This window comes from Oncorhynchus keta, chromosome 34 (genome assembly GCF_023373465.1).
Source record: "Oncorhynchus keta strain PuntledgeMale-10-30-2019 chromosome 34, Oket_V2, whole genome shotgun sequence".
NCBI lineage: Eukaryota > Metazoa > Chordata > Actinopteri > Salmoniformes > Salmonidae > Oncorhynchus > Oncorhynchus keta.
Window position 1 is genome coordinate 17307755 of NC_068454.1, and position 24961 is coordinate 17332715.

The window sequence follows — 24961 nt, forward strand, 5'->3', positions numbered from 1 at the left end:
CACAATTCCATTGGGTCAGAAGTTTACATACACTAAGCAGACTGTGCCTTTAAACAGCTTGGAAAATTCCAGAAGAGGATATCATGGCTTTAGAAGCTTCTGATAGGCTAATTGACATAATTTGAGTCAATTGGAGGTGTACCTGTGGATGTATTTCAAGGCCTACCTTCAAACTCAGTGTCTCGTTTGCTTGACATCATGGGAAAATCAAAAGAAATCAGCCAAGACACAAGAAAAAATTGTAGACCTCCACAAGTCTGCTTCATCCTTGGGAGCAATTTCCAAACGCCCGAAGGTACCATGTTCCTCTGTACAAACAATAGTATGCAAGTATAAACACCATGGGACCACGCAGCCATCATACCACTCAGAAATTAGACGCGTTCTGTCTCCTGGAGATGAACGTACTTTGGTGCAAAAGTGCAAAAAAATCGAGAAAAACAGCAAAGGACCTTGTGAAGATGCTGGAGAAAACAGGTACAAAAAAGTATCTATATCCACAGTAAAACAAGTCCTATATCGACATAACCTGAAAGGCCTCTCAGCAAGGAAGCAGCCACTGTTCCAAAACCGCCATAAAAAAGTCAGACTACGGTTTGCAACTGCACATGAAGAAATGTCCTCTGGTCTGATGAAACAAAAATAGAACTTTTTGGCCATAATGACCATGTTTGGAGGAAGAAAGGGGATGCTTGAAAGCCGAAGAACACCATCCCAACTGTGAAGCACAGGGGTGGCAGCATCATGTTGTGGGGGTCCTTTGCTGCAGGAGGGACTGGTGCACTTCACAAAATAGATGGCTTCATGAGGCAGGAAAATTATGTGGATATACTAACTAAGCAACATCTCAAGACATCAGTCTTGAAAGCTTGGTCGCAAATGGGTCTTCCAAATGGACAATGACCCCAACCATACTTCCAAAGTTGTGGCAAAATGGTTGAAGGACAACAAAGTAAAGGTATAGGAGTGGTCATCACAAAGCCCTGACCTCAATCCTATAGAACATTTGTGGGCAGAACTGAAAAAGCGTGTGCGAGCAAGGAGGCCTACAAACCTTACTCAGTTACACCAGCTCTGTTAGGAGGAATGGGCCAAAATGCACCAAACTTATTGTGGGAAACTTGTGGGAAGGCTACCCGAAACGGTTGACCCAAGTTAAACAATTTAAAGGCAATGCTACCAAATACTAATTGAGTGTATGTAAACTTCTGACCCACAGTTCAAGAAGAGGGGTCAATGTAATAGTCTGGAGGACATTTGATTAATTGTTCAGCAGTCTTATGGCTTGGCGGTAGAAGCTGTTAAGGAGCCTATTGGACCTAGACTTGACGCTCAGGTACCGCTTGCCGTGCGGTAGCAGAGAAAACAGTCTATGACTTGGGTGACTGGAGTCTCTGACAATTTTATGGTCTTTCCTCTGACACTGCCTATTATATAGGCCCTGGATGGCAGGAAACTTGGTCTCAGTGATGTACTGGGTCGCACACACTAGCCTCTGCCTTACGGTCAGATTCCGAGCAGTTGCCATACCAGACGGTGGTCAGGATGCTCTTCGATGGTGCAGCTGTATACATTTTTGAGGATCTGGGGACCTATGACAAATCTTTTCAGTCTCCTGAGGGGGAAAATGTTTTGTTGTGCCCTCTTCACGACTATCTTGGTGTGTTTGGACCATGATAGATTGTTGGTGATGTGAACACCATCCCGCTCCACTACAGCCTCGTTGATGTTAATAGGGGCCTGTTCGGCCCGCTTTTCCTGTAGTCCACGATCAGGTCCTTTGTCTTGCTCACATTGAGGGAGATGTTGTTGTCCTGGCACCACACTGCCAGTCCTCTGACCTCCTCCCTATAGGCTGTCTCATTGTTGTCAGTGGTCAGGCCTACCACTGTTGTGTCGTCAGCAAACTTAATAATGGTGTTGGAGTCGTGTTTGGCCATGCAGTTGTTGGTAAACAGGGAGTACAGGAGGGGACTAAGTACATACCCCTGAGGGGCCCCAGTGTTGAGGATCAGCATGGCAGATGTGTTGTTGCCTACCCTTACCACCTGGGGGCGGCCCGTCAGGAAGTCCAGGATCCAGTTTCAGACGGAGGTGTTTAGTCCCAAGATCCTTAGCTTAGTGATGAGCTTCGTGGGCACTATGGTGTTGAACGCTGAGCTGTAGTCAATGAACAGTATTCTCACATAGGTGTTCCTTTTGTCCAAGTGGGAAAGGGCAGTGTGCAATGCGATTGAGATTGCATCATCTGTGGATCTGTTGGGGCGGAATACGAATTGTAGTGAGTCTAGGGTATTCGGGAGGATGCTGTTGATGTGAGCCATGACCAGCCTTTCAAAGCACTTCATGGCTACTGATGTGAGTACTACGGGGAGGTAATCATTTAGAAAGGTTACCTTCTCTTCCTTGGGCACAGGGACTGTAGGGACTGTCCTGTAGCATAGCATCCACGTCATCTGAGTGGAGAACAAACTGCATCTGTTTTTCGTTTGAGAATATTACTGACATGGAGAAGAATTTACACCCACCTTTAGCACACTTTTGTGAATGAGTGTGTGTGTGTGCTTGTGTGTGTCTGTGTGTTGTGTGCGTGTGTTGCATGCATATCATGTGTGTGTGTGTGGTGCAAGAACAACCTCCAAGGGCATCCCTCAGCCAAGGATGTCCGACAGAGAAGCTGAGAACCAAGGTCTGCACTCAAACGTGATTAACATTCTCCAAACATGCTATTAACCTTCTCCAAACACGCGATTAACATTCTTCAAATATGCGATTAACTTTCTCCAAAAATGTTTGTCTTTGAGTGGGGCCTGTCCAGATATTTCCTGAGGTGGTGATTATGTGGACGCAGAGCCCACCTTTCCTCGCTCCCTAGGCTACTTATACAAGGGTTAGCCAAGGGGTCACTTCAATGATGCATACAGCATTTTGGTTTACACACTTAGATGGTTAAAACCTGTTTGGGATAGGGGGCAGCATTTTCACATTCTGAAAAGCTTGACCAGAGTAAACCTACTGCTACTCACGCCCAGAAGCTAATATATGCATATTATTAGTGGTATTGGATAGAAACCACTCTGACGTTTCTAAAACTGTTTGAATGATGTCTGTGAGTATAACAGAACTCATATGGCAGGCGAAAACCTGAGAAAAATCCAACCAGGAAGTGGGAAATCTGAGATTTGTAGTTCTTCAACTCATTGCCTATTGAATATACAGTGTCTATGGGGTCATATTGCACTTCCTAAGGCTTCCGCTAGATGTCAACAGTCTTTAGAATGTTGTTTGAGGCTTCTACTGTGAAGTGGGGGCAAATGAGAGCTGATTCAACCAGAGGCCTGCCAGAGTGCCAGGAGCTGATCACGTGCGCACACGAGAGAGCAAACTGCGTTCCATTGCAATTCTAAAGACAACGGTTGGAACATTATTGAAGATTTATGTTAAAAACATCCTAAAGATTAATTCTATACTTCATTTGACGTGTTTCTACAAACTGTAACATGACTTTTTGAACTTTTCGTCTGAAATTTTGCCTGGACTTGCCCGCGACTTGTGAGTTTGGATTTGTTTACCAAACGCGCTAACAAATGGAGGTATTTGGACATAAATTATGGACTTTATCGAACAAAACAAACATTCATTGTGGAACTGGGAATGCATTCTGATGAAGATCATCAAAGGTAAGTGAATATTTATAATGCTATTTCTGACTTTTACTGACTCCACAACATGGCGGGGAATCTGCATGTTCTAGAGTCTGCTGGTTTTTGGATTTTCCTTTTAATTAAGATGTAGACAACCAGGTGAGGGAGTTTCTTACTAACCAGTGAACTTAATTCATCAATCAAGTCCAAGGGAGGAGCAAAAACCTGCAAATACTCGGCCCTCTGTGGAATGAGTTTGACACATAACCTAGCTGAATGTCAGACCAGAGAGTCAAGCTCAGAGTCAAACCCAGAACTGCAGTTTCCTTTTTGAGCAATAAGTGGAACAGAGTAGGATGATGTTGCCCATTATACTCGCACATCCCCTCCTAATGGTTAAGGTTAGGGTTACAGGGATGATAATCTGATCCTAGATCTGTGGTTACGGGCAACTTTACTTGGGAGCAGGGTGACAGGATACAAGAAGGATACAACAGAAAGAGGAAGTGCTCAAAGGAGAGGAAGGGAGAGCAGCGAGGTAGGGTACGATACAGATGACGACACTCACCTAGGCCCTAAACGTGAGGGGTGCTCCCAGCGCCCCCTTGCCTTAGAGCGCAGCCCCTGCACCGAAGGGTGAGAAGTTGAGATGACCCCTCTGGAAGAAGATAAAGAGAGGGAGAGAAAGAGAGAGAGAGAGATACACAAATACACTCCAGAGTCAATGGGGTCAAAGAACCATTAAGGACATACAGTTTGAGCAATAAGCACTGTATGAAACCTGACATATGCTGAATGCATACCGTATTCTTTCAATATTAAATGTCGGTGTCATGGAATGCTTCAGTGGATTCTGTAGCCTAAAATATGCCATCGCTGGCACAGGAAAACAAAAGGGAATGCCTTCTCCACATTATACCATGTCAGATAGACAAATTAAACATTTGGAGAAGGAGAGAGCACATCTTTATAGAAAGTGAAAGAGAGGACTGATTCAGAATGAACCTGTCTAGAGAGAGCTACTCTGTCAGGGGCTGTTGTAAGCCAGAGTAAGAATAGCTAGACCTGTCAGAATGTGCTGGAACATCAGCATTTTACACTACACACTAAGAAGCTCCAACTCTGTGATCGCCCCTGTGTGTCTCAGCCAGACAAAACTCACAACCCTCTCTTACACAAGACAGGTGGCATTCCGGCCTTTTCAGGAACATTAGCTCTGTGTATGTCTCTGTAATGAATATAGCATGGATTCTCCATTAGCTAACCCAGGGAACGAGATCACCATGTACCTCCTCAGCGTTCATGGGAATCTAATGGGAATACTGTGCCCTGAGCCGGTCAGAATGCCGCTAGGAAGTTCTTGTTCGCTTCATTGCTACATGCACCTCGTCTTGACTCACATCTCAATCCCTATCAGATCCAATCAATAATTATGTAGAAGGATTTTAATTGTGTTTTAACAATGTGGATCAATGAGGAGCGGATGCATCCTGTAATCTCCTGACCAGGACAGTTTGAGACGGGTAATGTCAAAGGAAATCAGACAAAAGAGCAAATATCCTGTCCTGATTCCTGCTTTGACCATAATATTAAATTAATATGTTCCTGTTGTCATTATGACTTGAGTTCTGCTCTACACCAGCCAATGGATTTGACAGTGGCTATGAGAGAAGTCAATGGAAGAGGACAGTTACATAGCTGAGGGTTATGTGGAGCCAGGAATATTTGATAAACATGTATCCAGACCAGGAAAACTCTGGTTTACATGGTCATCAACATCTCTTAGCCTTGACATGGGTCCTCCACTAGTTTGTGGTGGTGTGTGTGTGTTGGTTTAGAGAAACAGCCTGTTCTCATAGAGTAGACGTAACATAGAAAACGTAAATCTGGGACACTCAAATTGGTATGATATATTACGTTTGGTATGGTTACATAAGACAGAAAGTTACTTAAGGCAAAACTAAAGTAAGGTTGTTGGTCAGGGTGGATGGGTGGGAATATAACGCAAACATCTAGCAATGCAAAGGTTGAATGTTTGAATCTCATCACAGAAAACTTTAGGATTTTAGCTAATTAGCAACTGTGCTAACTACTTTTTAGCTACAGTGGCTTGCGAAAATATTCACACCCCTTGGTATTTTTCCTAATTTGTTGCCTTACAACCTGGAATGAAAATAGATTTTTGGGGGGGTTTGTATAATTTGATTTACACCACATCCCACCATTTTGAAGATGCAAAATATGTTTTATCGTGTAGCAAACAAGAAATAAGACAAAAAAAATGGAAAACTTGAGAGTGCATAACTATTCACCAACCCAAAGTCAATACTTTGCAGAGCCACCTTTTGCAGCAAATACAGCTGCAAGTATCTTGGGGTATGTCTCTATAAGCTGGCCACTGGGATTTTTGCCCATTCTTCAAGGCAAAACTGCTCCAGCTCCTTCAATGCTGATGGGTTCCACTGGTGTACAACAATCTTTAAGTCATACCACAGATTCTCAATTGGATTTAGGTCTGGGCTTTGACTCATCCATTCCAAGACATTTAAACGTTTCCCCTTAAACCACTCGAGTGTTGCTTTAGCAGTATGCTTAGGGTCATTGTCCTGCTGGAAGGTTAACCTCTGCCCCAGTCTCAAATCTCTGGAAGACTGAAACAGGTTTCCCTCAAGAATTTCCCAATATTTAGCTCCAACCATCATTCCTTCAATTCTGACCAGTTCCTCAATCCCTGCCAAATAAAAACATCCCAACAGCATGATGCTGCCAACACCATGCTTCACTGTGGGGATGGTATTCTTGGGGTGATGAGAGGTGTTATGTTTGCGGCTCATTTTTAGTCTCATCTGACCAGAGTACCTTCTTCCATATGTTTGGGGAGTCTCCCATATGCCTTTTGGCGAACACCAAACACGTTTGCTTATTTTTTTTCTTTAAGCAATGGCTTTTTGTATGGTTTAACGTGTGTATGGCTTAAAGTGGTCCTATGGACAGATACTCCAATTTCCACTGTGGAGCTTTGCAGCTCCTTCAGGGTTATCTTTGGTCTCTTTGTTGCCTCTCTGAGTAATGCTCTCTTTGCCTGGTCCGTGAGTTTTGGTGGGCGGCCATCTCTTAATAAACCAACCCTGATCTGCACAAGTTTGTCCTTGACCTGTTTGGAGAGCCCCTTGGTCTTCATGGTGCCCCTTGCTTAGTGGTGTTGCAGACTCTGGGGCCTTTCAGAACAGGTGTAAATATACTGAGATCATGTAGCAGATCATGTGACACTTAGATTGCACAAAGGTGGACATTATTTAACTAATTATGTGACTTCTGAAGTTAATCGGTTGCACCAGATCTTATTTAGGAGCTTCATAGCAAAGGGGGTGAAGGAAAGCTGCCGCTACCGTCAATATTACTCGCCAACGTGAAATCATTGGACAATAAACTAGATGAGGTAAGATCCCGAATATCCTACCAACGGGACATCAAAATCTGTAATATCCTATGCTTCACGGAATCGTGGCTGAATGGCGACATGGATACACTCTGTACCGGCGGGATACACTCTGCACCGGCAGGAGAGAACCGCACACTCCGGTAAGATGGGGGGGGTCTGTGCATATTTGTAAACAACAGCTGGTGCACGAAATCTAAGGAAGTCTCTAGATTTTGCTCGCCTGAAGTTGAGTAGATTGTGATAAACTACAGGCCACACTACTTGCCTAGAGAGTTCTCAGCTATACTTTTCTTGGCTGTTTATTTACCACCACAGACAGATGCTGGCACTAAGACCGCACTTAGTCAGCTGTATATGGAAATAAGAAAACAGGAACCCACTCACCCAGAGGCAGCGCTCCTAGTGGCCTGAGACTTTAATGCAGGGAAACTTAAATCAGTTCTACCAAATCTCTACCAACATGTTAAATGTGCAACCAGAGGGGGAAAAATTCTATATCACCTGTACTCCACACACAGAGATGCCTCCCTCGCCCCCCATTTGGTAAATCCGACCACAACTCTATCTTCCTGATTCCCGCTTACAAGCAAAAATTAAAGCAGGAAGCACCAGTGACTCGGTATATAAAAAAATGGTCAGATGAAGCAGATGCTAAACTACAGGACTGCTTTGCTATCACAGACTGGAACATGTTCAGGGATTCTTCCAATGACATTGAGGAATACACCACATCAGTCACTGGCTTTATCAATAAGTGCATTGAGGACACCCCCCACAGTGACTGTACGTACATACCCCAACCAGAAGCCATGGATTACAGGCAACATTCGCACTGAGCTAAAGGGTAGAGCTGCCGCTGTCAAGGTGTGGGACTCTAACCCAGAAGCTTACAAGAAATCCCACTCTGCCCTGCGAGGAACCATCAAACAGGCAAAGCGTCAATGCAGGGCTAAGATTGAATCATACTACACCGGTTCCAACGCTCGTCGGATGTGGCAGAGCTTGCAAACTATTATAGACTACAAAGGGAAGCACAGCCGCGAGCTGTCCAGTGACACGAGCCTACCAGACGAGCTAAATCACTTCTATGCTCGCTTCGAGGCAAGCAACACTGAGGCATGCATGAGAGCATCAGCTGTTCCGGACAACTGTGTGATCACTCCCTCCATAGCCGACATGAGTAAGACCTTTAAACAGGTCAACATACACAAGGCTGCCAGACAGATTACCAGGACGAGTACACATATGTGCACAGTCACTTTAACGATACCTACATGTACATACTACCTCAATAAGCCTGACTAACAGGTGTCTGTATATAGCCTTGCTACTCCTTTTTCAAATGTCTTTTTACTGTTGTTTTATTTATTTCCTTACCCACACACACACACACACACACACACACACACACACACACACACACACACACACACACACACACACACACACACACACACACACACACACACACACACACACACACACACACACACACACACACACAGACAATCTTTTTTTGGCACCACTGGTTAGAGCCTGTAAGTAAGCATTTCACTGTAAGGTTTACACCTGTTGTATTCGGCGCACGTGACAAATAAACTTTGATTTGATTTGGAATACATATGCACGCACCCCTTTTCAGTTCTTAATTTTTTTAAACATTCTTTTAAACAAGTTTTTTAAACCAATTTTGACTATTTTATGTATGTCCATTACATGAAATCTAGCTAAAAATCCATTTAAATTACAGGTTGTAATGCAACAAAATAGGAAAAACACCAAGGGGGTTGAAGACTTTTCCAAGGCAATGTATTTTGCAACTATTTAGCATGTTAGCTAACCCTTCTCCTAACTCTAACCCCTAACCTAGCTAACGTTAGCCACCTAGCTAAAGTTAGCATTATCCACCTAACCACCTAGCTAACACTAGCCACAATAAATTGGAATTGTAACATATTACATGTTTAGCAAATTCATAACATATTGTACGAATTGCAATTCATAACGTATCATACGAATTGTAATTCATAACATATCATATGAAATTAATTATGAACATCCACAAATTAATACATACCATACGAAACGTTATATATCATACTAAATGGAGTGTACTGGATTTACATTTACTATGTTACGTCTACCCCTCAGTCCAGGTTGAGAGAAATGGTTAGGGAGAGTTATGGTGGTAGAGGAGAGAGTTAGTCCAGGATCTGGTATCAGGGTGTAGGGTTTTATCTCGTTTGCTGCCGAGGTGTTATTGGTGTTGCGTCTCTAGGAGAAAGGGTGATTCTGTCCTGGTGAATATTTCATGCCCTGTTTGAATTATTAAAGCTCAGAGCGCAGGTGTGTGTGTTTATCAACAGAGATGTACTCTCGGTCTGTCAAGACGATTCATGGTTTCCGCTTGATCCGTCTCATATGATGCAGATATGTGTGTGTGTGTGTGTGTGAGTGTGTATAGGTGTGTGGGGGGCATTAAATCCAATCCTGTAACCATAGACCACAAGCATTGAGTGTCTTTGGAACTAGGAGAAGCTCACATGTCACAATTGAAATGAAACGCTCAATACCAGCACTGTTAGTCCTACTGAAAACACAACAACACCCAAAACAGAAGAGCATGCCAAACATAAATCCCGAGTGTGTGTGTCACCCGCCAAAATAAAAGGAGCAGTGCTAAAATGGCAGCATATTCACAGAGAGAAAACCTTGAAAAGAATTCTGTGTTTAAAAAGGGGATGTTGGGCAACCTGATCGAAACCAGTTTACACAACAGAGGGACAGGGCTACTCTAACCATCAGCACAGTAAGGGGGAGATTGAGTGTGTGTTTACCTGGGTGTGATGTCTGTCCATATGTCTGTGCAGAGACGATGAGCTGGAGGAGTTTGACTTGATGTGACCCTCATCTTCCATTGAACCTGAAAAAAATAATATTTAAAAAATAAAGTTAAAAATATACACACACACACACACACGAGAGAAAGCCATCAGTCAGTGAAGCCACTATGAAAGACAGAAGTGGAGAGATGGGATAGACAGAGTACCTGAGGCAGGAAACAGCATTGCAGTGGAGGAGAGGAGAGTACTCTGTCACTTCCACCCTTTCACTGTAATACTGGAATCCCACTCAGCTTCTGGATCAAATCATGTATTATCTATCATATATTACTCCTATCTAGTGTCTTTTATCGTGTATTACCTCCTGTCTATTGTCTATTATATATAATCTATTATCTCCTGTCTATTGTCTATTATATATCATGTATTACCTCCTGTCTATTGTCTATGATCTATCATATATTACTCCTGTCTATTGTCTATTATCTATCATATATTATCTCCTGTCTATTGTCTATTATCTATCATCGGTTATCTCCTGTCTATTGTCTATTATCTATCATGTATTACCTCCTGTCTATTGTCTATTATCTATCATATATTACTCCTGTCTATTGTCTATTATCTATCATCTATTATCTCCTGTCTATTGTCTTTTATCTTTCATGTATTACCTCCTGTCTATTGTCTATTATATATCATGTATTACCTCCTGTCTATTATCGTGTCGAGGCACAGATCTGGGAAAGAGTACCAACACTTTTCTGCAGCATTGAAGGTCCCCAAGAACACAGTGGCCTCCATCATTCTTAAATGGAAGAAGGTGGGAACCAGCAACACTCTTGCTAGACCTGGCTGCCAAACTGAGCCATCGGGGGAGAAGGGCCTTGGTCAGGGAGGAGACCAAGAACCCAATGGACACTCTGACAGAGCTCTAGAGTTCCTCTGTGAACCTTCCAGAATGACAACCATCTCTGCAGCACCCCGCTAATCAGGCCTTTATGGTAGAGTGGCCAGACAGAAGCCACTCCTCAGTAAAAGGCACATGACAGCCTGAGTTTTCCAAAAGGCATCTAAAGACTCTCAGACCATGAGAAACAAGATTCTCTGTTCTAATGAAACCAAGATGGCCTGAATGCCAATCGTCACGTCTGAAGGAAACTGGCACCATCCCTACGGTGAAGAATGGTGTTGGCAACATCTTACTGTGGGGATGTTTGTCAGTGGCAGGGACTGGGAGACTAGTCAGGATCGAGGCAAAGATGAACCGAGCAAAGTACAGACCTGCTCCAGAGAGCTCAGGACCTCAGACTGGGGCGAAGGTTCACCTTCCAACAGGACAACCACCCTAAGCACACAGCCAAGACAACCCAGGAGAGGCGACAAGTCTCTGGACATCCTTGAGTGGCCCAGCCAGAGCCCGGACTTGAACCCGATCAAAGATCTCTGAATGTCCTTGAGTGGCCCAGCCAGAGCCCGGACTTGAACCCGATCAAAGATCTCTGAATGTCCTTGAGTGGCCCAGCCAGAGCCCGGACATAAACCCGATCAAAGATCTCTGGAGAGACCTGAAAATAGCTGTTCAGCAACATTCCCCCTCCAACCTTACAAAACTTGAGAGGGTCTGTAGAGAGGGATGGGAGAAAGTTTCCAAATACAGGTGTGCCAAGCTTGTAGCGTCATATCCAAGAAGACTGGAGGCTGTAGTCGCTGCCAAAGGTGCTTCAAGAAAGTACTGAGCAAAGGGTCTGAATACTTATGTTAATGTCATATTTTCGTTTATTTATTTATTTTTAATTTGAAAAAAATTTACAAAACTTGTCATTGCTTTGTCATTATAGGGTATTGTCACGCCTTGGTCTTAGTATTTTGTGTTTTCTTTATTTATTTGGTCAGGCCAGGGTGTGACATGGGTTATTGTGGTGTGTTTTTTGTCTTGGGGTTTTGTGGAGTGTCTAATTAGTCTATGGCTGCCTGAGGCGGTTCTCAATCAGAGTCAGGTGATTTTCGTTGTCTCTGATTGGGAGCCATATTTAGGCAGCCATATTCTGTGAGTGTTTTCGTGGGTGATTGTTCCAGTCTTTGTGTTTGCACCAGATAGGGCTGTTTCGGTTTTCACTTTTCATTATTTTGTAGTTTCCGCTTGTATTGTTTTTTCCTTCATTAAAATATATCATGAATCACCATCACGCTGCATTTTGGTCCGATCCTTGTTCTACCTCTTCATCAGAGGAGGAGATAGAAGAACGCCATTACAGGTATAGTGTATAGATTGATGAGGAAAAAAATATATTTAATACATTAATTGATTTAATATTTAATACCTATATTTAATACATATTTAATACAAGGCTGTAACATAACAAAATGTGGAAAATGTCAAGGGGTCTGAATAGTTTCTAAAGGCACTGTATATTTTAGAATGTTTTTTTTATGTATAGAAATAAAATGTATAAATGCAAAAAGTGATTTTAATATTATATCTTAAAAGCATTTTACTTTGGTAATAAAAATAAGATAATATTTACAGTATATCCTGTATATATATCGGTACAGTGAGATTATGCAGTGAATGTGTGTAAGAACATTGGATAGGCACAATGGGATACATTGACATCATCTATGGAATGTCGGTGTGCATACAAGTGTCAGTAGTGTGTGTGTGTGTGCGTGTGTGTTTGTGAGTGTGCGGGTGTGTGTGCGTTTTTGTGTGTGTGCGTGTGCACACAGACGTGTGTGCAAATGGATTGATATAAGTGTGTGTTTGCATGTAGGAGTGTGTGTTTGCATGTAGGAGTGTGTGTTTGCATGTAGGAGTGTGTGTTTGCATGTAGGAGTGTGTGTTTGCATGTAGGAGTGTGTGTTTGCATGTAGGAGTGTGTGTTTGCATGTAGGAGTGTGTGTTTGCATGTAGGAGTGTGTGTATGTGTGTATTACATGTTTGTTGATGTATTATTTAAAATGTAAATTAAATGTCTGTTATTCCAGACAGAAAGTAAAAATGATTAATTAAGGAAACAAACTTAAAGAGAGCAGAAACAAAACAAAAACACAACAACCATAAAGTCCATCCCATCTCTCTCTCTCTGGTTGTGGTGCAGGGTGACACATTTAGCTTCCAGCTTAGTTGACTGTTGCTCCCCTCCAAGAAGAATGGGGAGTTTATGTCCATCAAGGATTTGGTGAAAGTTTGGTATATACAGTATTTTTCCAAATCGGGGGAGTATGTTTCCCTTATGGTGCCATGTTTTGGGCAGGAATACAGTAAGTGAATCTCAGTTTCTCCATCCTGTAAATCAGACTCCATATTCTCTGATGTGGTCGTTCAGTCTGTATTCGGAGAGGGGTTTTCTTCTATTTACATCTAGTTCGGCTGAGATATTCTGCCAATGTAAATGTTGGATTTAAATAACAATCACGTTTAGTTTGTCATTTAATTTAGTTTGTCACTGAACAACAATAGAAACACATGTAAAGTGTTGTGTCCCATGTTTCATGAGCTGAAATCAAAGATCCCAGAATTATCCCATTCAAACAAAAAGCTTATTTGTCAAAAATGTTGTGCACAAATTTGTTTACATTCTTGTTAGTGAGCATTTCTCCTTTGCCACGATAATCCATCCACCTGACAAGTGTGGCATATCAAGAAGCTGATTAAACAGCAAGATCATTTCACAATAAAAGGCCACTCTGAAATGTGCAGTTTTGTCACAACACAATGCCACTGATATCTCAAGTTTTGAGGGAGAGTGGAATTGGAATGCTGACTGCAGGAATGTCCATCAGAGCTGTTGCCAGAGAATTGAATATTAATTTCCCTACCATAAGCCTCCTTCAATGTTGTTTTAGAGAATTTGGCAGTATGTCCAACCGGCCTCACAACCTCAGACTACATGTTCGGCCTCGTGTGGGAGAGCGGTTTGCGGATGTCTATGTTGTGAACAGAGTGCCCCATGGTGGCGGTTGGGTTATGGTATGGGCAGATATAAGATACGGATAACGAACACAATTGCATTTTATCAATGGCAATTTGAATGCACAGAGATACCGTGATGAGATCCTGAGGCCCATTGTCGTGCCAATCTACCGCCGCCATGACCTCATGTTTCAGCATGATAATGCACAGTCCCATGTTGCAAGGATCTGTACACAATTCCTGGAAGCTGAAAATGTCGCAGTTCTTCCATGGCCTGCACACTCACCTGACACGCATTGACATGCTCATGCTCAATGTCACCCATTGAGCATGTTTGGGATGCTCTTGATCGACGTGTACGACAGCGTGTTCCAGTTCTCGCCAATATCCAGCAACTTCGGACAGCATTCCACAATCAACAATCAACAGCCCGATCAACTATATGAGAAGGAGATTGTGTCACGCTGCATGAGGCAAATGGTGGTCACACCAGAAACTGACTGGTTTTCTGATCTACTCCCCTACTTCAAAAAAACAAGTTATCTGACCAACAGATGCATATCTGTATTGCCAGTCATGTGAAATCCATAGATTAGAGACTTTTTTATTTATTTCAATTGACTGATTTCCTTATATGAACTGGAACTCGCCGTTTTTCAATTTGGAGTCAATTTGTTTGCTTTTGATTTTAGAAATGAAACCGTTTTTTGAATGGTCTTTAGTTTGTATGTTGTTAGTGAGCCGCAGAGCAAGCTGACCTAGGGGATCATCCTCTTGGGAGAAGATGCTGCCGGAATTAAAATGCTCTTTTTTGCACTTTAATGTGTAGAGTGAATGTGAATGTGTCACTATCTGTCAAATTGTCCCCTTCGTGTCCCTGTGTGATCACTGCTGTAACCTTGCTGATGTGACCTTGATAGGCTAATGTAGGTGACAGAACCATATCGAAGGGAATCCCACCCATTCGTTTCACTCCTCACTGATCATGAGGGAGAGGAGAGGAGCTGAGGAGGAACCAAAGGAATCGTTGGGATCGTTCTCCTCTCACCATCCTTCCCTCCTCCTCCTTCTCCTCCTCCTCCTCCTTCTCCTCACATCCTACCGTTCACCGCTTCACCTGACTCCAACTCCTCCCTCAGCTCTTACCATTAGACAGCCGGTTGCCATTCTCTACGGGGGTGTGGCTTGGGGAGTGGGGGGCGTGGTTGTTGGCGTTCTTGTCCTGTAGCTGTGGAGACGGGGAGGAGGGGGTGGAGCCTGGGTGCTCATCTCTCCCTGGCAGGTTGATGTTGGAGTTGAACCCTGGGAGGAGATGACAAACACACTCACACACACTGTTACTGCCATCAGTTTGTTTCCATACATTGAATTGTTAAACTGTTAGTTCCAAAAATATTTTTGGTACCTCAGATTGTTCTTGCAATTCTCACATAGAGACATCATTGGGATGAAGAATGTTTGAAAGTCTTTTTACATTTGTAACACAAACCAGTTTTGAGAATATCATGATTAAAGTGGCAATTTTAGGCTCTTTTTAGACCTACATTTGCCTCCGGTAAGACCCTATGACCTATGAACCTTACACGATACAGACAACACCCTGGTGTCATTATATTCCTAATAGCACGCTCTAACATATGGAGCATCACTCAATTCTGAAATACAATTTTAAACATTAATTTATTAAACATTAAAACAATTTATATGAATACATCAAAATGACCCTTTTTGATTTAGTTTCTTTGTGGACCTATTGTTTTAATACAGAATATACTCTACAAGTACATTTCTAGAGTCAGTTCTCTGCTAATTTTCAAGTTTAAAACTGGGAATGCCTCAGGGAGCTTCAAGTTTAAAGTTGGGAATTCCCATGACGTCCCTGCGGCATTCCCGTATCCCACAGGAGAAGCAGGCTGGGGGGAAACAGCTGCTCATCACAGGCATGGCATTGATACCTCCCCTAACCCCCAGGCCACCCCGGAGCATCAGGTATCACAGATAACCATTTAGTGCTAGGGAGGGAACGGAAGCAGGCTGCCCCGTTAAGCCCAGTGGCATCTCGCTGTTCACGACCCTGACTACCAGCCTCCTCTGGCGTGTAGGCATGCTAACTAGTAAAAGGCATCCCCATTCAAGTCATCAATTCAAGTCATCAATTGCTGGTCATTCTATGTCAAGGCATGTGATATTGAGATGGAAGAAGGTGTCACGTCAGCCTGAGTGTTTCTGTTTCTACCCTAGACCCCTGGGTTTTAAGGCCCTTGGCATTCTGGTGGATATTCTTAAACTACTGTTAGTGCCCCTCTTCAATGCCCTGTCTCAATGACTTAGTTAGATTAAGAAGTATCCCACTGGGCACACACTGGCTGAATCAACGTTGCTTCCACAGCATTTCAATGATGAATTGATGTCTGTGCCCAGTGGGATGTCTCTGCTACACTCTGTTCTGTCCTCATGTCATCTCCCCTTTCGTAGTGTGACGAAGAGTGATATACCCCACTACGGTGATAAATATTTAATCTCATATTATATTAACCTACACACTGCTAATATACTTGAATGAATAATGACAGGACAGAGGAGAGAGAGAGGAGAGAGATAGAGAGAGCGAGAGAGAGGTGAGAGAGGAGAGAGGGAAAAGAGACTGAGCGTCACAGGTGAGAGAGAGAGAAGGAGAAAGAGGAGAGAAAGAGAGAGAGGCGAGTGAGAGAAGGAGAAAAAGAGAGATGAGCGAGAGAAGGAGAAAGAGAGAGGAGAGAGAGAGAGAAAGAGAGAGAGAGAGACTGATAGAGAATGAGAAAGAGATCAGAGAAAGAGAGATGTACAGAGAGAGAAAGATACAGAGAAATAGAGAGATACAGAGAGGGAGAGATACAGTGGGAGAGAGAGATACAGAGAAAGAGAGATATAGAGATACAGAGAGAAAGAGATACAGAGAGAGAGATACGAAGAGAGAGAAAGAGAGAGAGAGAGAGACATGGTAGAGAAAGAGAAAGAGAGAAAGAGGAGAGAGAAAATAGAAAGAAAGAGAGGAGATAGAAAGAGAGAGAGGAACATCCTCTGTGTACTACGTAAAAAACACCAAATAATGCACGCAGAGCAGAATTAGGCCGATAGTCACTAATGATCAAAATCCACGAAAGAACTGTTCAGTTCTACAACCACCTAAAGGGAAGCGATTCCCAAACCTTCCATAACAAAGTCATCACCTACAGAGAAATGAACCTGGAGAAGAGTCCCCGAGGCAAGCGGGTACTGTGGCTCTGTTCACAAACACAAACAGACCCCACAGAGCCCCAGGACAGCAACACAATTAGACCCAAACAAATCATGAGAAAACTAAAAGATAATTACTTGACACATCCGCAAGAATTAACAAAACAACTGAGCAAACTGGAATGCTATTTGGCCCTAAACAGAGAGTACACAGTGGCAGAATACCTGACCACTGTGACTGACCCAAACTTAAGGAAAGCTTTGACTATAGACAGACTCAGTGAGCATAGCCTTGCTATTGAGAATGGCCACTGTAGGCAGACTTGTATCTCAACAGAAGACAGGCTATGTGCACACTGTCCACAAAATTAGGTGGAAAGTGAGCTGCACTTCCTAACCTCCTGCCAAATGTATGACCATATTAGAGAGAGATATTTCCCTCAGATTACACAGATCCACAAAGAATTTGTGGGAAATCCAATTTTGATAAACTCCCATATCTATTGGGTGAAACACAGTGTGCCATCACAGCAGAAAGATGTGTGACCAGTTGCCACAAGAAAAGGGCAACCAGTGAAGAACACCATCGTAAATACAACCCATATTTACTGTATGTTTATTTATTTTCCCTTTTGTACTTTAACTACTTGCACATCGTTACAACACTGTATATAGACATAATGACTATTGAAATGCATTTACTCTTTTGGAACTTTTCTGAGTGTAACGTTTACTGTTCATTTTTGATTGTTTATTTAACTTTCGTTTACTATCTATTTCACTTTCCTTTTCAATGTAAACATATGTTTCCCATGTCAGTAAAGCCCCTTAAATTGAAATGGAATTGAATTGAAATTGAATTGAGAGAGAAAGTAAGAGAGGGTGAGAGAAGGAGAGAGGGACTACAGTGTGTGTATTCTCGTGTAAGAGTGTTAACAATGAATGATGTTTCAAACTGATCTAACAGTTACTGTTTGTGTTCATGTCATATTTAGAGTTGAAGGGAAGTGTTTGAACATGTATTTTAGGAAACAGTCTCTTTAAATCAATGCAGTAATAGGCAACGTAAGGCCACATTGTACCCATTTAATCACATTCCGAAAACACCGGGGGAGACTTAACCGTGAAATGATGCAGTATATACAGAGATTATATACAGAGATTACCAGTACCAGATCAATGTGGAGCTATATACAGGGAATACCAGAACCAGATCAATGTGGAGCTATGTACAGGGAGTACCAGTACCAGATCAATGTGGAGCTGTATACAGGTATTACCAGTACCAGATCAATGTGGAGCTATATAAAGGGAATACCAGTACCAGATCAATGTGGAGCTATTTACAGAGATTACCAGTACCAGATCAATGTGGAGCTATTTACAGAGATTACCAATACCAGATCAATGTGGAGCTATATACAGGGAATACAAGTACCAGATCAATGTGGAGCTATATACAGAGATTACCAGTACCAGATCAATGTGGAGCTATATACAGAGATGACCAGTACCAGATCGATGTGGAGCTATATACAGAGATTACCAGTACCAGATCGATGTGGAGCTATATACAGAGATTATCAGTACCAGATAAATGTGGAGCTATATACAGGGAATACCAGTACCAGATCAATGTGGAGCTATTTACAGGGAATACAAGTACAAGATCAATGTGGGGCTATATACAGAGATTACCAGTACCAGATCAATGTGGAGCTATATACAGAGATTAGCAGTACCAGATCGATGTGGAGCTATATACAGAGATTATCAGTACCAGATAAATGTGGAGCTATATACAGGGAATACCAGTACCAGATCAATGTGGAGCTATTTACAGGGAGTACCAGTACCAGATCAATGTGGAGATATATACAGGGAATACCAGTACCAGATCGATGAGGAGCTCTGTACAGGGAGTAACAGTATCAGATCAATGTGGAGCTATATACAGGAAATACCAGTACCAGATCAATGTGGAGCGATGTACAGGGAATACCAGTACCAGATCAATGTGGAGCTATATAAAGGGAGTACCAATACCAGATCAATCTGTACTTTGAAATTTGTCATTTGGAACAACTTTGAATCTTGACTTTTGAGAAACATGGATGAAATTCTAATTCTGTGAGACCGTGAGAGCTTGTTGCTCTACAAGGTGTTGAACGCATTCCACAGGGATGCTAGCTCATGTTGACTCCAATGTTTTCCACAGTGGTGTCAAGAAGGCTGAATGTCCTTTCGGTGCTGGACCATACTTGATACATACAAGAAACTGTTGAGTGTGAAAAACCCAGAAGCGTTACAGTTCTTAACACACTCAAACCACTGCACCTGGCACCTACTACCATACTCTGTTCAAAGGCATACATATTTTGTCTTATGGCTATTTAGCAGTCTTTTGGCTATTTAGCAGTCTTTTGGCTATTTAGCAGTCTTATGGCTATTTAGCAGTCTTATGGCTATTTAGCAGTCTTATGCCTATTTAGCGGTCTTATGGCTATTTAGCAGTCTTATGGCTATTTAGCAGTCTTATGGCTATTTAGCGGTCTAATGGCTATTTAGCGGTCTTATGGCTATTTAGCAGTCTTTTGGCTATTTAGCGGTCTTATGGCTATTTAGCAGTCTTATGGCTATTTAGCGGTCTAATGGCTTTTTAGCGGTCTTATGAGGCGCTGTCGTGCCCCCTTCACAGCTGTTCGCGTATGTGTGGACCATGTTATGTCGTTAGTGTTGTGTGCGCCAAGGAACTTGAAGCTCTCGATCCGCGCCACTACAGACCCATCGATCTCGTACATGTTTTGGAACACTGTGACCTAGTGCAGCTCTAGTGTTGACCCTCCATTGATATGAGTGATACATACTTCTGCTCTTCTTCTCCAAAGGTGAGGTCCTGCTTCACTGGTACTAAGGGGCCTACATATGCTGCTCTGCATGCACTATACAGGTACTAAACACAAATAGAGCTACAAAACATATATATGGGTACTGTAAAGTGAGTGAGTGAGTGAGTGAGTGAGTGAGTGAGTGAGTGAGTGAGTGAGTGAGTGAGTGAGTGAGTGAGTGTGTGTGTGTGTAAATAGGAGAGTGAGACGAGGGACACCTGAGTCCCATTTATCAGCCTGATTCCACCCTGCCATATTTAAACTGGGACTTGCATGCGTTGTGACATTTGGTGAAATTGCCTTTCTAAAGTCATCTCTTAACATCATCAGTGGAAGACACGGCTGTGACCGGAGCATCTGTTCCCCTTCAGAGGCGTGGAACCCCAAATCAATTCCCATCATGTTGTTACTGTACCGTTCCAGAATGATATGGAATATTCCAAGCTGGGGTATGATTGGTATATAGCTGTGATATTTAGGTGGTATTGGATGTTACATTCCCAGCAAACATCATATCTCTGATGAGACTGAGTCTATATGAATGATTTGAATTATCTTATATGAGGTTAGATTGGGGTCTGGTAGAGAGAGTACCTGCGTATGACAGAGTGGCTCTCTCCCCAGCTGCAGTTAACACCTGATAATCATAATCTAGTCTTTGTGTCTCAATGCCTATAGACACCTGTTTAATATTAGCTCATCTACCCTTTGTTACTCCATATGATCTAACCCAAAGAAGGTGTTTTAATACCAGATTTATACATTGTGATGACATGATTATGTGATTGTGTTGTCATTGATTTATTAGTTAGATTTCATCCTACATCACATCAGAGTTTGATAATGGTTGAGATCATTTTTCATTGTTTGCACTAATGTACTGTACAGTAGCATCAGCATCAGTGTGTGGGTGGGTGTCATGCCGTGCAAGCTTTACACGTTCAACTGAGACGTCCTGTCGCTTAATTAAGACAAGTGTGATTACATGTCGGAGTAACATATCTTTCACAATCTGAAGAAGGGAAATCACCCTCTGTCCTCCTCCTCCTCGCTCCTGAAATTAATTCATTTAAATTCAATTCAAAGGCTTTTTTTGGCATGGGAAACATATGTTTACATTGCCAAAGCAAGAGAAACAGACAGTAAACAAAAGTGAAATAAAAAATAAAAATGAACAGTAAACATTACACTGACAAATGTTTTAAAGGAATAGAGACATTTAAAATGTTATATTATGGCTGTGTACGGTGTTATAACGATGTGCAAATAGTTAAAGTACAAAAGGGAAGAATAAATAAACATAAAATTGGTGTTTGTTCTTCACTGGTTGCCCTTTTCTCGTGGCAACAGGACACAAATCTTGCTGCTGTGATGGCACATTTCGGAGTTCATCAAAATCGGGTTTGTTTTCAAATTCTTTGTGGGTCTGTGTAATTTGAGGGAAATAAGTATCTCTAATATAGTCATACATTTGGTAGGAGGTTAGGAAGTTACACCTCATTTTGTGGACAGTGTGCACACATTCTGTCTTCTCTTGAGAGCCAGGTCTGCCTACGGCGGCTTTTCTCAATAGCAAGGCTATGCTCACTGAGTCTATGCATAGTCAAAGCTTTCCTTAAGTTTTGGTCAGTCACTATGTTCAGGTATTCTGCCACTGTGTAATCTCTGTTTAGGGCCAAATAGCATTCCAGTTTGCTCAGTTTTTTTGGTAAATTCTTTCCAATGTGCTAAGTATTTATCTTTTAGTTTTCTCGTGATTTGGTTAGGTCTAATTGTGTTGCTGTTCTGGGGGTCTGTGGGGTCTGTTTGTGTTTGTGAACAGAGCCTCAGGACCAGCTTGCTTAGGGGACTCTTCTCCAAGTTAATTTCTCTGTAGGTGATGGCTTTGTTATGAAAGGTTTGGGAATCGCTTCCTTTTAGGTGGTTGTAGAAATAGGCACTTTTTAGGATTTTTATAATTAGCAGGTATCGGTATTTTGCTCTGCATACATTATTTGGAATTAGCCTCTGCTGTGATGGATTCATGTCTTCATCACCTCAGAGTGTAGCAACACACACTTGCACACACGCACACACACATACGTGCACACACACAAAGACACACAAAGACATACAAAGACAAAGTTCTGGGGTTGTCTGGGTCAAATGTGTGTGTGTGTGTGTGTGCATGGTCAGGGGGTGTATGAGATAGTGTGTGAAGGAATTCACAGAGGTAAAGGTCATCTGTGTATGTGTGTGTGTTACATTGTGACTCACCTCCCTCCCTCATCTTGCGTCCTGTAGTGGTCTTCTTGAGCAGGCTGCGTCCAGAGCTGAACAGGGTGTTGAGCTCATCCAGGGCTGGCTGAGGGCTGGTCAGAGGTCTTCCGTTGGCTGGGTTGAACAGCAGGGGTGAGGATGAGCAGGAGTGGGCACGGCGCGGCTCTGGGCGGGTGGACTTGGCCGGAGAGTAGGGAGGGGGCTTGTCCCCCGCAGCCCTATGAGAGGAGGAGGCGTAGGAGGGCTTGGGAGAGTCCAAGCCACCCCCACCTGTGATAGAAGCAGCCCGGGTAAGGGAGAGTATGCTGGACTCTGGGGGGAAGGGAAAGTGGGAGGGGGGGCGATAGGGGGGGGGCAGGGTATTGGCGGGAGGAGGGGGAGGCGGAGGGGTGAGGGGAGGATTGGGCTTGTCTGGGAGGAGGATGGAAAGAGAGGGGGAGGAGTCAGCGCGCTGGCGGTAGTACTGAGGTGAGAGGGGGCTGTCTGGGCCGGCGTAGTTCAGGTTGGACTCAAACACAGGCAGCTTCTTCACCTCCAGAGGGGTGAGGGGCGACTCGTCAGACGCAGGGGAACAGGTGACAGGGGAGGGGGGGAACACCAGGAGAGGGGGGCGGTGGGTGAGCAGGTTGGGGAATGGTGCAGGGATGTCACACCCTCCTTCTTTACTATGAGGGGGCTTGCTGTTTCCTCCGGCGGCAGATGTTTGGGCCTCCATGGTAGTAGATACACCCCCCAGCCCTGCCCTCTTCCCCTCTCCACTCTGAGAGGGAGACAATCCCAACCCTAACCCACCTAACATCAACCCTAACGCCTCCAGCTTCCCAGCTGCCTTCGCCGCAGCAACTGCCCCTCCCACAGGAAGGCCCGCCTCCTCGGGCAGGAAGTATTTCATTTCCTCGTAGACGGCCTCGGTGTCTCCCTGCTCGGGGCTGTCGGGGGGGTCCTGGTAACTCCCTCCCCGACTGTAACTCCTGCCCTGAGCCCCCACCATCTCTATGTACACATCCTCCTCATCCTGGTTATGGTGCAGGCTCAGTTTCGCCCCCTGTGGGCCATCCACAGACGCTGCACGCTGTATCAGCCCTCTCAGACACCCCATACCCCCTCGCCCTCCAGTGCAGGACAGCAGGGCCAGTTTGACATCAGTGGGGCGGAGCTGGAGGAGGTTAAAGCCGGCAGCGTTGATCTCTTCATAGGAGCCAGTGAGCTTGGTGTTGGGGTTCCTCTTGGGCTTGGGAGGAGGCACCTTCCTCATGGTTGTGTAGTCATCACTGTGGGGTCGCGGCTTGGACAGAGCTGGGGAGGGGAGAGATGAGAGGAGAAACAGTTCACAACAGTCACACTGACAGCTGTGTTTTGGGCTACATAGAGGCTAAGGTAATGATAGTTGGTGTGTTGTGGTGTATATATGCACCATCCGTAGGTGACAGCTGTGTTTTGGGGGGGCTCCCTGCAGGGGACCCATAGCCCTCAGGAGTGGGGCTCTCTCTCGGGGGTCCCAGGGTCAGTCCGGCACTGACCGCCTCGTAGGAAGCACTCAGACGAGTGCTGGGGTCCCGCTTGGGTTTAGGGGGAGGCTGTTTCCGTGGTGATGCCAGGCCTCCCCCATCCTCAGTGGTATGGGCCGCCTGTTGAAGGCCCGGTCTGATGGATGGGCCATGGCTGGAATGTACCAAGTTCTCTATAGCCAGGGGGATGGGCACTGAGCTGGAGCGGAAGTGGCGGATATTCCGGCTCCCCCCATTGACAGAACCATCTTGGTTTCTCCTCTTCTCCACAACCCTACATGGGAAATCAGATTGAGAAATAAAGTATTTTTCTCCCCATTTCCACAAGTCTTTCTCTCTCTCTATTGCTCTAAATCACTCTCTTCCTCTCCATCCCACGTTCTGTCTATTTCTATTTCCTATCTCCATCCCTCCTCCCTCTCTCCTTTAAACCTCATGATGGACAAACACACCTTCTGTTGATATTTGATCCTGGTTCCAACCAAACATAATAAGATGGATTTTCCTTGAGAGCAACAACAATAAGATAATTACTTTCCATCTACAAATCCAGATTAATTGAATTATTCCCATCATATCATCCACAGACTCCACTCAAATGTATGGCTGCATCATCTGTCATGCAACACATGCATTCTAAAGAGGCCAATACAGGGGATAAAGAGTGGAAACTCGATGGATTATTTCTGCTTTAAATGTGTAAGTCTAATCGGCTTGCTGTAATATGATAATATGATATTCACTCTGCTCTGTAGGTTGATATTTCCTTCTCCAATCTGGAGGAAGCCATCTGTTGGTCCCTCTGGACCAGGTGGAGGGGGGGTTGTGTTTGTCTGTAAAGGTTGAGAGAGATGGTGTGTCTGTGTTTGTGTCTCTGTGTGTGTGTGTGGGTTGGTTGGTTCTTATATCACTAAAAAGTCCCCAGAAGAAGAGTCCTCTCAAGGATAGTGAAACAAGGAAAATTCTACCTCGTGGAGACATTTCCCAAGTCCCCATGAGCACAAAGGCTATTTTAAATGTAGTGGTTAGGTTTAGAAAAAGGTAAAGATAAGGGGTTAGTGGTTAGGGAAAATATGATTTTGAATGGAAATTAATTTTAGGTCCCCACGAGGGTAGAATAACATAACATAACATAACATAACATAACATAACATAACATAACATAGCATGTGTGTGTATATGGAGGGCCTTTATAGCCTGAAGAGGTTTCTGACTGACTTTGGTAAGAGTGGGAGTAGCGTAGTA

At 43.6% G+C, this 24961-nt stretch overlaps 1 protein-coding gene across 1 annotated transcript in view; it reads right to left on the bottom strand.

Moving 5' to 3' along the window:
• LOC118366619 (unconventional myosin-XVI-like) overlaps nucleotides 1–24961 on the bottom strand; it is a 332663-nt gene that overhangs the window by 28694 nt on the left and 279008 nt on the right. Inside the window, exons 31-35 of the mRNA XM_052493304.1 lie at nucleotides 23623–23990; nucleotides 22206–23504; nucleotides 14992–15147; nucleotides 9924–10009; nucleotides 4213–4302 (exon numbers count right to left, since the gene is read on the bottom strand). Of these exons, the coding sequence (XP_052349264.1) occupies nucleotides 4255–4302; nucleotides 9924–10009; nucleotides 14992–15147; nucleotides 22206–23504; nucleotides 23623–23990 (1957 nt within the window). The 3' untranslated portion in view covers nucleotides 4213–4254. The remainder of the gene's footprint in view (nucleotides 1–4212; nucleotides 4303–9923; nucleotides 10010–14991; nucleotides 15148–22205; nucleotides 23505–23622; nucleotides 23991–24961) is intronic.